The sequence below is a fragment of the Plodia interpunctella genome, chromosome 27 (assembly GCF_027563975.2).
Source record: "Plodia interpunctella isolate USDA-ARS_2022_Savannah chromosome 27, ilPloInte3.2, whole genome shotgun sequence".
Lineage (NCBI taxonomy): Eukaryota > Metazoa > Arthropoda > Insecta > Lepidoptera > Pyralidae > Plodia > Plodia interpunctella.
This window is the reverse complement of record NC_071320.1, coordinates 3,268,393-3,281,497: the sequence shown is the minus strand read 5'-3', so window position 1 is coordinate 3,281,497 and position 13,105 is coordinate 3,268,393. Positions and strand designations below refer to the sequence as shown.

The window sequence follows — 13,105 nt, the reverse complement described above, 5'->3', positions numbered from 1 at the left end:
CTGTCTGTTTTTCTTTCCACAGCGATTACTCTGTTTTCGAGATGGACTCCAGAACGTCACAGAAGGGATAAAAAATTAAAAACCGGGAACACGACAGAGAATAAAAAATAATTTCTCAACAAATCTATTTATTTTTGACATCACAATGATTTCTGATACATTTGCAGCACTCGCAAACGACTGTGCTTTTTCTTTTGTTCCGATGTTTTTTGTAACGGCAACACACTGTGTGTTCGTATGTCTCTTCGATCTTACCGCAGCAACCGCTAGCAGAGTCCCCACTCGACAGATTAAAAGTCTGGCAACATTTGCAGCTATTTTCAATCTTTTCTTTATCATTATCGATTTTAGAAACCTCCGTTTTAACTACTGGTAACACTCTAGGACCGATTCTAGTAATGGGTCTGTTAGAATCGTCCTCGTCATCCAAATTACATTGTTCTCTTTTTCTAACCGTGGCGAACATTCGATTTACTTCTTCAATCGTATCTTTCGATCTTGTTTTCACTTTAATCGAATTCTTCAGTTCATCTAATTTCATTTGAGGTATAGAAGATGATTTATGCCTAATCAAATCGAATGAATTGTTATTTATTTTTATAACATCAGGTTGGTGATAATCGATTATAACAAAGTTGTCAGACCTGTTCATCTTTTCAAACTCGCCAATACAATAGTTCACAGTTCTGCTGATAGCAAGTTTCGGTTTTATTTGTTTGTTCGTCTCAGTTGATGTACCAGCGTCTTTTAAGACTGAGGTTTTGCTCATATTAAAGTTAGTTTCTTTATTCTTTTGAAAAACAGTTAGGACTTCGTTTAAGAGGTTCAGTCCTTGTGCTATATTAGGATCAGATGTTTGCACGTCTTTAGCGGCAATTTCAGCAACATTACCTGCTTCAAAATCTCCAGCTTTCTTTTCAATACAACATGTATTATGGTCGTAATTTTTGGCATTGTGACACACGTGATAGGATTTTGACTTTCTTTTTCCGTTTTGCACTTGTTTTCCTTTGTCCCCCGGGTTTGTGTTCAAACATATTGAACATATGAATTTGTTTGCAATATCTTTAGGTTTTCTGGTATCCATTTCTTTTTCAAACGTAGTTATGTATATTCGTACCTTTTGCGAATCGTTTGATATCATAGAAGATTATAAAAAATCTGAAAAATTATTAACTGCAGCTGAGTTTTGGTATTCTGTAATCTATACTACGATTTATATCATTACATAATTATATTTATAAAGAACTATATACGAGTATCCTTGACGCGACTGCGTCTGTCTGTATCAACGCGATGAACTCAAAAACTATGTTACGGTTTTTTGTACAGTTTTCACCAATAGCTGGTGTAATTTCTGAAGAAGATTTAGGTGTTTATTTTATTATGTTTTACTGAAGCGAAGTCGAATCGGGCCGCTCGTTAATATGATAAGAAAAAATGTATGTTTCTAACGAACGCACGAAATCTCAAACTATTAGACCCATTTTAATGTAATTTGGCACAGGCGTAGACAAGACATTCAGGAGTTAAATTCGAAAATACGCCTTTAGAGAGTTTATTGGATTTATCTTTACGCTTTATCTGCTCGACCAATGTTTTTAAATTTCGCATTCATATAGTAAGGAGAATTTAAAAGTATATAAAGTATGTTTATTCTACTTTATATCTAAGATATATAAAATCTTACCATCAGAATCAACCATGTGTACTATAGTAAATAAGGCGAAAAATATTATATAAAAAATATGACAACTTATTATAGCACAAAAGACAGAAAAATTCTGACATTGTACATAGGTCAATATAGAGCGGGCCGCGCGCATTCGAGGTTCCGTAGATAAACTTTCACATTTTTATTGATCAATTTATATTTATTAATAGACACTTACTAAAATACCTCAGGATGCAACTCTCTGATGTCTCTGATTCACATTTTAGATAGTATTAAGATTATTGATTACGATTAGGTATACATTATGTAGTCATTACCGCAAGGAATTTTGTGGACACCATTTCCTTTTTAGTAAATTGTGGCAATTGATATCAAGAGAATATACTATAATTATTTATACTAATCTAGTATAGCGTTCGCCATTAACTAAAAAAAATGATATCGTGTTGGCCCAGTCATGACAATGGGTGCTAATGCCAGGGAATTCACAGGTACAAAATTTTGACGTTTGTGTGCTTGTCCGTATGTTTGTGTGGTGGGGAATTACCTGACGTTAACCCTCATTATTCGTAAAGTCCATAGAACCGTTATTTTATTGTCCATAGAATTGTTAGTCTATTGTCCATAGAATTGTTATTCTATTGTCCATAGAATCGTTATTCTATTGTCCATAAAATTGTTATTCTATTGTCCATAGAATTGTTATTATATTGTCCATATAATTGTTATTCTATTGTCCATAGAATTGTTATTCTATTGTCCATAGAATCGTTATTTTATTGTCCATAGAATTGTTAGTCTATTGTCCATAGAATTGTTATTCTATTGTCCATAGAATCGTTATTCTATTGTCCATAAAATTGTTATTCTATTGTCCATAGAATTGTTATTATATTGTCCATATAATTGTTATTCTATTGTCCATAGAATTGTTATTGTATTGTTCACAGAATTGTTAAATCACCCAAATGAATTGTAAAATCACCGATATGTAACTTGACGAGTGGTGTACATGTGTTTTTTTCAATTACAACAAAAACATGTCACTTAAACGAACGCAATATTATATACCTGAAACAATTTCTGTAATTGAATTAAGCAATAGTTTAGACTGATTAAATGTCTACATTGATCATTTAAATGACATGAATTGGATACATTTGTAGTAGTTCTAATTTGCGACTGCAGACGCGCGACGGACGGAAAGTTTAAAGATTCCTTTGTTGACTTCGGAACTCTAAAAAGCCAGTCATCATGGAGGCAGACTTCAAACTTTATTCAACTTCCTTGCATCTCACAGACAACACTTTGATGTCTACATTCTGGCATGAAATTATCCACTTCTGTGACAGTTTGTGACATAAATAAAAAAATCAATGTGAGTAGCCATGTAATGCAAAAAAAAAACTTGTTTAAATTTTTCGTGATTTTTACGCCGAACTCGTGGCTGTGAAATTTTGTTGAGTGTTTTACAAATACATGTGAATATAAATTATTGTAATTACCAATTAATGACGTTCCACGGTGCCGGTTGAATTAGATTTTTCATAATTATTAACTGAGGTTAGTTATTACGCAATCGATCGCATCAATAAATAGTTGCGCTGTGTTTTTCATTTATATGATTTTATTTATTTTACAAGAGTTGTTCGTGAAAATGTATATGTTACGCTTAAACCCCGAAATGCGGCTGCATCTAGATCTTGTTAAACCTAGATCTCAGTTGGTTACGCCCCGGTATAGTCTACTAATGTTCGGCTAGACCAAGGTCTAGCCTTTTCCATTGAAATGGTTTTCAATAAAATTTTATACATTCGAATACAACCTGGAATAATAGTACATAGGATAATTTTATCCCGAAATCCGGAAAAATACGGGTGTTAGTCATAGCTATTTTTCTTATTACGACCCGGTAAGTATTTCACTGCTGGGCAAAGACATATAACAAAGGCATAATAACCTTACGAATTGAAAAGACTTAACACAATACCAGACCGAATGGCAAGAACGGAGGGAGGCCTTTGTCCAGCAGTTTGAAACATCTAGTTATTAACAACATGATTGATTTTACAGAAAGACTGAATATATGAGAATTCAGCAGGGTTTACGCAACAAAGGATAAATAATGATAAATAAGAAGAAATGACAAGTAATGCTGGTAATTTTAGAAGAAGTGTTGATTATAACAGTGAGAACAGAACCAAACACACCGTTGGGTTCATTAGAGATTACCAGTGGTACGCGAGGCAACATATATACGATTTGGGGAAGGATGTTGGTTGTCAATGCGATACAAGAGGCCATATAATGGGCTACTCTCCTAGACGCGCCGAAGTGGTGTATTACAGCGGTTTACCAAAACAGGTGTACGCTTACAACAGAACTAGGAGTTTTACAAATGTTGGCGTCGGAAGCGCGAGCCAGCAGAAGAAAAGAGTAAGAAAGATATACTTACCTGAGACGGAGCATAGGGGTGTTGGGAGTTCGGACTTGTCTCCAATGTTAGCCGATAGTGAGTTTGATTTAATTTAGTATTTTTAACCCCCGACGCAAAAAGAGGGGTGTTATAAATTTTAACGTGTCTGTCGTGTATCTGGCATCGTAGCTTCCAAGCGGATGAACCGATTTTCGTTTAGTTTTTTTTTTGTGTCATAAATAATTTTATCCCGAGTGTTTGTGAGCCATGTTTCATGAAAATCGGTTCAGATGTTCAAAACATGTAGCGCAATGAATATTGAAAGTCGGGGGTTTTTAATTTGTCTAACAAATAAACTTAATAAGTGTGGGAACGAAATACAATACGCATCTTCTGCCGTGAAGTCGATCAACAGAATTTACTACCTATTAATTGGCGATGTTTCTCACAGCATAGAAACCAATCACCATTTCTTAATCTTAACCCTAGTCTTTCGAGTTTCTGAAGATAAAGAACTTACCTGCTTCTCTGCTTGATAGTGCTATACCATAATCTCAACTACAACATCAATTTCAAAATATATCTGTGAAGTATAACCGCCTTCAAGAGACAATTTATAGTGTTACAAATACAAACTTATTGCTCCGACATCCTTTGTAGGTTTCCCTGTGGCAGTTAGGTACATCACAGTAGACAGAGTTAAAAAAAACAATCTTAAATCTTGAAATTAAAATTGTCATCATCACTTCAATTTTATCAATTTGTTTAATATTACTACTATTAGTACTCCTCTGGCTCAGTGACTCCAAGGTGGAGGAGCTTGGCCTGCAAAACTGGTGTTATTTCTGTTTTAATTTACATTTTGTTTTATTTTCAAGGGAAAACTAGATACGAAAGGGAAAACGTTGTGTACGCTCGCAAGAGAGTCTCGTCAAAATGCGTCGGAGGTGCCTCTGAATCGGTAACTGTCAGGCAGTGCTCCGAGAAACTATCGCCTATTAATATTTTCGACAACTCTAAAGGCGCACCCAGTCCAACTGTTGAGCACGAAGTGAAAACAAACAGCAAAGATATAGGAAATAATACTGTAAAGAAAAACGTAACAAACACAACGACGCAAGTAGAAAATGAACGACAAGAGCATTTGCCTCCAAAACAAGTGAAAGGTACAAAACTTGATCAAGAAGTGGAACCTATAGACACCGGGAAGTCAGAAAGGCTTAGGTATTCCGCAAAGAAATATCCAGGTATTGTTTCAATGCAGAAGTCGTCTGATTCTTTAGAGCAACACGTTCATAACTTAGAAGACCCTAGTTTCATTCAAAGTACGGGATCATCGGATCCGATGGAAAACAAGTTAGAAAAAGAATACAGGAAAATCTTTTCCAGTAAGAATAAAGAAGATGTTAAAACCGTCACAGAAAAACCTATGCCTGAACTAAAGAGTACGTCTCTACTTCGACGACGTTTCGAAGCCTTGAAGCGTGGTATGGCTAAAAAAGAAGAGGGTAAAAAGAACTACACAACACCATCAAAAGAATCTGAGCCAATTGCCGTTCCTGGCGCACCTATTCATAGAGATATTTCTGTAGATTCTGACCCCCCCTCATTAGAGGGCAGATCGTTTTCCCAAACAAAGATTTTCAGTCCCCTTCCATCTATATACAGGAATGATCGTAAATCGAGACAACACCAAAAAAAATCGCATAATGATAAAAAAGAAAAAGAGATTGTACCTCCTCCAAAAGCTACAAAAGGCGAAGCTGATGTTAAAGACATGTTCAAAATGTGGGGAGAGAAATTTAATTTTGAAGAAGACAAGAAAGAACCTGTTGGTGTTACTTTTGAAACAAAGGCCAAACCTGAGACGAAAGCTAAAGGTAATGAAACCAAAACTGATGAAAATAAGAAAGAAGGAAAAAGATTTTTCTTCTTCAAAAAGAAAAGCAAGGATAAGGCCAAGTCACCTCCCCCTGATAAAAAAGGAGTGACCACCGGTCGGTGTGAAGTTAAAAATTGCACTATATTGAATAGGCACAATGAAGAAATCCAAGAAGAAACACCGAAAAAAGCATCGGCTAAATCAGACGAAGAAGAAATTATAAAAAAGAACTGGCTTAAAAGTTTTATTCAAAAAACAATTGAATCAAGGAAAAGTTTGCAAATTAGGTGGAACAATAAGACATACACGACGAGTAGCAGCACTGTATTTGAATTAATGGACAACTTGTACCGACAAGCGAATGCAGTGATTGGATCACAAAGCGAAACGAGTACATTAACGTCTTATTATTCTTCCTACCATAAACACCGCGTGAACTTCGTGCAAGATGTTGAAGCATGGATGATCCCAAAAATATGTACCAGTAGAAATGTGTGGTATCCGCACAGAACTTTGCCATATAACTTTTTTCGCAGAAACAATGACAGCAACAGAATAGCTGATCGCAAATGGTATATTGACAAATCAAAGGATTTTGCCCAAGAAATCGAATTGGTGTTGAATTCAAAAAATTTTGTGAGATGTCATAGAACAATTAGCTCAGATTATCTACGAATAGATATTCCTAAAGGATTCTTTACTGAGCCAAGCAGTGAAAGTGATAAATTTGCAACAAGTAATTCTGAAGAAGTTTATAAAATTATCGAATACGAAAACCCAGAATCACGATCAACATTAAGATTCAACGTAAAAAGTGATATTGGCGACTATTCACATAATGATGTTAAAATGAAAAAGAAAGTTAGCGTTAAAGATCAGCATACAGATACCAGAGTAATAGAAACAGTAATAAAGAGACTGCCAGCACATAGGGACGTGGTGATTCAGTGTAGTAACGTAAACATTCCTAAAAGATGTGACGTTATCGGTGTTGGTATAATTACGCATCGTGTTAACAGAGAAATCGGAAAATCGTTGTAAGTATTTCTGGATCGACTAGGTCGACCAAAAATTATGTGTCTGGCATCTATGATCGAAAGGTGCCAGTATTGGATCGTACTCCAACCTTCTTCTTCATAGTCGTATTCCTCTTGGCTAAGGGCCGTGGTCATTATGTGAAATGAAACAAACTTCTTGGTATTGTTCACAACAATTTCCTTGGCAATATTATTGGAGTCGTTTGCTATAGCCTCCTCCATTTCACATACAAGATAATAAATAAACCAGTGTGCGTGCAGGTTTCCTCACGATGTTTGTCCTTCACCAGTATTTATGCAAAACAGTTAATAGGAAGTAGGCTATATTCATCTTTATTCGATATTTAATAAATTATTACAATTTCAGAATAAACACAGACGATGATGTTACCGACGAAGAATCAGAACAACTGCTGGAGAGCAAGATAAAGCAATGCCAATTTGCTGAGAGTTACCTGCGGGATTACTATCGCCATTGGATGCCATTAGGGATCGATCTATTTCCAGAACGAGTCAGTGATTTCCATATAAAATGTGCGTCTCAAGAAACTTTATCCAGTCTACATAACCAAGGAGACGGCACAAAGTCTTGTCCCAACATTCCTAATGATTACCACTCCGACATAAATTTGAATCCATCAAATAGTCGCATTTCATGCAAAGACGCATACATAGATAAAACAAAAATTTTCAACACGTTTAAAAGCACGACGCAATCTGAACCACCGCTAGAAGCTAAGAGGGTACTGCCAAAAGATTCTTTCGAAGTCTTGAGAAAGCGCATGTTGTATGCTTGTGGTAACAGATCTAGATGGAATTATCCTGATGATCAACCCTACTCCGTCCCGAGTATACAAGACAAGGCAGAACAGGACGCACTGAATGATACTTGCAAAACAGAGAAAACACCGAAAAGATGTACAAAACGAGTCTCAATAACTAAATGCGATTTTCCACCTGAATGCTGTGTGAAAGTGCACGAACCAAAGCCGGCAGGTATTCTGAATTATAATAAGAAATCGATGACTTCTTTGTACACAAAACATGCCACAGTAAGAGAAGATGACAATTGTATAATTTTGCCACCGCTTTGCAATGACCATTGTAATGTTTCACCAAATCCGAAATGCTCACAGAAATCTTCCAAATCCTCAACGAATTCGTCAAAAAAGAAATCGAAATCAAAACGAAATTCACCTACTGCAATTGACTTGCCTAGCAATAGTTCGCCTCCCAAAAGTGATTGGCCTTGCAAAAGTAACTCGCCTTGCAAAAGTGATTCTCCTCGCAAAGGTAATTCTCCTAGCAAAGGTAATTCTCCTTGCAAAAGTGATTCGCCTAGCAAAACAAATTCTCCTTGCAAAAGTAATATAAGTTCACCAGTGAAAAAAAATTCGCCAACAAAAAGTAGTTCGCCTGCTAAAAGTAGATCGCCTTCTAAAAACGTTTCGCCTATTCGTCCACCACTAAAAAAATTGCCCATTAATGTCCCGTGTAAAAAAAATTCGCCTTGTAGGGAGATTTCAGAGGGGTCCATAAATGAATACCAGTGTCCGTGCACATGCAAGAATTACAAGTCACCGCAAAAATCGCCAAGCATGCCTAGGTCGCCTTCAAATCAATCAACTCCACGCAGTGACTCGCCAAAACCAAGAAGAAAGAAACCATGTCCGTGTGGACCAAAGAAATCGCAAAGTCTAACACCATCTAAAAGATCTTCGTCGAATTGTACTAAGCCCAATGCATCTTCGTCTCCCTCACAAAGTCCAATTTCTTGCCCAGGACCAAAGCCACAGGCCCTGGAATCTCCAAAACCAAAAGCAAAACATTCCTCATGTGGGTGTCTCAAAAAATGTCAGTCACTATCATCTAATAACAGCAAATCTCCAATATCAACACAAACTTCAAGTAAAATGAATGTGCCACAGCCTGCTTCACCATGCCCCCCCAGCATGCCAGCTCCACCGGCTTGCCTTAGCACGCCTAGCACGCCTGTTCCGCCGTGCCTCGGCAAGCCAGAGCTTCTACCGTGTCCGGCCCGGGCGAAAGCCGCGCCATTTAAAAAACATAGTAGCCCATCCAAAATTCAAGGAGTACATTTGAAAAAACTAGCAGCACCAGTGGACAGCTCTCCTTCTAAGTGTGCCATCAAATGCCCGAATAAAATACTGAAAGCGAATGAAGCTTTGGCAACAAGTGTTTCAGAAGAACAAATAATGATAAGAATAAAGAAAACCTGTCCAAGCACTGAAGAAATAAGGGAAAATGTAAATTTCAAAGTACAAGATGCTGATGGGAAAACACTGTATGAGAGAAGAGATTATAGAGCAGATAGAGATGTGTTGGCTCACAAATCATCGCTTTTGGGAGATGTCTACAAAGTAAACACAGCAAGTGTTGTTTCAACTTCAAGTCTTGAAAAGTTAACTCTGAAGGATGAGAAACAAGCAAAAAGTATAGCAAATATGATCGAAATTTCATTTGGTCTAAAGGTTACACAAGGAGACAAGATAGCTGAAATAAATTTAAGTGGAGATAACGATGAAACAGATGATGTAGAAGCACATTACTACGATGGAAAGTCTCAAGACGTTTTCATTGTTAACAGTCAAGCAGAAGTCACGCATGATGATGCAAATGATAAGAATGATATAAACATTAAAATAGTTATTAAAAACTTTGACACAAAAAATGCGAAATCAGAAATTAAAAGTAGAAAACAATTTGATGAGAAATTCGCACAAAAAATATCTCAGAAATTCCATACAGTCTCCACTGGTTACAGCGATATTTTAGGATCTCACATTGACGACATGTACTCCATGCATAAAACTACAATAGATTTGACCGATTCTAAATCTCAACCTTTACCTAATTCAAGAAGCGAAGATGAAAAAGAAGAACACTATGAAATTATAATGAAAACGTTACCGCTGTTTTCAAAAGAGTCAGACGTTATAGGTGATGTGCCGATGACTGATTCTAAGCAAAAAGACGATCAATCAATTCATAACTCGGAAACATATGAAGTTGTGAACAGATCTCGTCCAAATATAGTAGAAAGTAACACTGATAAAAATATACAAATGATAAAAATCGAAAATGATATGAGAAATTCCATCAGTACTATAAACTTGAACGATGTTTCTACTTCGTTGCAAAAAATTAAATCCAAAGGAAAGAAGAAAGAATACATAGAAATAAGTGGTAAAGAAAGTATTAGTGATAAAATAGCTTCTAAAAATGTGTCTGAGTCTCAATACGTTGAAGGAAATATAATGGATGAACAATCTAACAAAAATAAAAATAATGTTGCAATCAAGCTATGTAGGAATGGCGTATTAAATAAACATTCAAAAATTCCTTTGTTAGAACTAAAAAATACCGATTTACTAGATAATATAGTGAATAAATCTAAATCAAGCAATATGTGTTTACCCATTCAGAAATCTGAAATTTGCCTCTCACTTGTTGGAAGTAATGAAGTCGACAAATCTGTTGAAGGCAAATCTGAGCGCAATATATCATTGCATAATATTAAAAATAACAGTACAGATCCGGTAATTCCATCTTTAGAAACGAATTCTACTGTTAATATGCTTGAAACAGATGTAGTTGAAAATAAATCAGTAATAAATGAACAAATATCAAAATCACAAGAATCTAAAAACAATACAAGAAAAAGCAGTAAAACTAATACAAGAAATAGTAGTAAAATTAATACCAGAAATAGTACTAAAAATAATACAAGAAATAGCAGCAGTACAATGAATAAACTAGTTGAATCATCTGAAATCAATATTAACAATGAGAATCTGATAACAGACATGCTTGAAAATATATTGAAGCAAGACAAAATATTTAAGTACGCTGGAGGAGAAGTAATATTAGACTCAGACCATGACAATGCTATAGTAATATCTGAAACAATGCAGAGTAACGAAAACTGCATTAATTCCGTTGAAAATATTAATAATTTGGAACAAAAAAGGTCAGAATGCAAAGAAGCCGATGGCACAAAGAAATTAAAATTTTTTCAAGGCTTCCAGAAAAAGCCGCCGCCAAAAGATATTAATGCAAAAAAAATAACAAACAAGTGTAATGATAAGGAACCGCGAACTACTAATAGTGAAAGAAATACAGATGTAGACACGGAAAACACAGACTTGAATCCATCACAGAAGTCGTTGCGTTTCACAGATACAGATGATCCAGATAATGTACAAGATTTGACTAATACAAGCGATGATACGTATGATGACCCTAAAAATAAAAGACAATATACAAGAACAGAAAAAAAAGAGATGTTAAAAAATGTATTTGAAAAAGCTACAAATCAAAAGTGGAAAACCAAAGGCCGCATGAAACGTCTAAAGAACATGTTGAAATTCATCTTAACATCAGATAGTAGTGATGTGGATGATATGCCCGTCATTTCTAAGGATTCAATCAAAGACTGCACTTCCTGCGGGCTGCCTGTTTTGATCAAAGAGACAGATAGTATGAATAACTTTTACAGAATGGAAAACGTTTTAAACTCTGAAGATGAAGACTTTAAAATAGCTGACGACCAAAGTGACGATAGTGATTCTTCGGAATATCAACAGGAGCTAAACAAATGTTTATGCCATACTATGGCAGAAAGATTAAGAAAACATGGAGAAAATTTAATAGGTGGCTGTTGCTGCAAACCACCACTTACAAACACAGTGAGTGAACAAACATCTTGCAACATGAATAACAACGATAAGGAAGTATATATGATGAATTGCAAAGCAGCTGAATACATAGACGTTCAAACACAAAATTCAGTAATAAATAGCAGATTAACAAACTTACAGTTGGTACAGCAAATGGAGAGCGTTATGACTTCGATGAACTGTAGTTCAATAAAACAATTTACGGACAACCATTCAGTTTCGCCATATAAATTCGACAAGGAGTGCGAAGTGAACAATGTCAAAACAAATACTATGTTAGGGCTTATAGATGATAGCAAAATTGTTATCCGGACATCTGATTCAAACAAAGCCTCTGTGAAAACAGAAATAATCATTGGTTGGAATGGCAAAGATAAAAAGAAGGTAAAGGATGGCAAAAATAAATGCTTTACTAGTCCAGCTGATATATTACAGTCGTACGAGACCAAGAAGGCTGTACTTGAGATTTATACAGAAAAATCTATATCTAAGGATGGCGGAGAACGTTTAGTTGCAAAATTGCCTAAATTTGTTTACGGTAAAGAGCGTGATATTGAGAGCAATTATGTGAACAAGATTTTACTTTCCCATGACCGTCACTAACACTATACAAATCTAATTCATGTATAAAAAATGTTAAGTTCAATCGTAGTAATATGGAATTTTTTTTTACTATTCAGCCTTTTTTAATTATCTGAACACATTATTTACGTATCTAGTTACGTAGGTGTGTATATTAGGTAAAATGATGTATTATAATTTGGTTAAATTTTTGTTACATTTTAATGTTGTATTTTGGTTGTTTTATATATAAGATTGATTTGTTATTTGTTTTCATTATGTAAATTCGTAACTGTGGTGGGGTGCACATTTTTATCTTAAATACATTTATTTATGACTGTTAATGTACGTTATATTACTTTTACTGGAATAAAGACAATGTGAACGATGATATACTTTTACAAGGTTTTAACTTTACCTGTATCTTGCAAGTCGAATATCACCTACTTCCACTTGTTCTACACAGTTGAAACTTTACATCGGGGACTTATGCAGTGATTGAAAGTGTTTTAACACTGTTTTTCATTTCTGTTTCTAAAGTGTTACAGATATAAACAGATTTTCAAAAGATTTGTTTTATAGGTTACAGGCAATAAGGTCTACATTCGAATAACAATGTTTGTTCAAACACACACTGTGTCTATGAGACTGGTGGCACTTTATTGGCGGGCCCATGAGTCAAAAATCGTGTGCGCATGCACTAGTCTTATGAATGTGTTGTACTTATTATTGTATGTGTTCCTGCATTCTATGTCGCTTTACCTTCCATGACTATTGTTTTGGCGAACGATGGAGCCACAGCACATGAAAATAACCTATTTGGTGCAAAATAAA

General features: G+C 35.3%; 2 protein-coding genes across 2 annotated transcripts; one reads left to right on the top strand and one right to left on the bottom strand.

Annotated features, from left to right (window-relative positions):
* Nucleotides 1-84: 84 nt before the first annotated feature.
* On the bottom strand, nt 85-1,797 carry LOC128681651 (uncharacterized). The gene is made up of 2 exons (XM_053765714.2): nt 1,691-1,797; nt 85-1,161 (listed from the first exon to the last, which is right to left on the bottom strand). Exon 2 carries the CDS (start codon nt 1,142-1,144, stop codon nt 125-127), a length of 1,020 nt encoding a protein of 339 aa, XP_053621689.1. The 5' UTR covers nt 1,145-1,161; nt 1,691-1,797; the 3' UTR covers nt 85-124.
* A 1,247-nt stretch (nt 1,798-3,044) lies between these two features.
* LOC128681652 (uncharacterized) lies at nt 3,045-13,007 on the top strand. The gene is made up of 4 exons (XM_053765715.1): nt 3,045-3,238; nt 3,749-4,187; nt 4,970-7,010; nt 7,378-13,007. The coding sequence occupies exons 2-4, from the start codon at nt 3,818-3,820 to the stop codon at nt 12,311-12,313; spliced, it is 7,347 nt and encodes a 2,448-aa protein (XP_053621690.1). The 5' UTR covers nt 3,045-3,238; nt 3,749-3,817; the 3' UTR covers nt 12,314-13,007.
* The last annotated feature ends 98 nt before the right edge of the window (nt 13,008-13,105 follow it).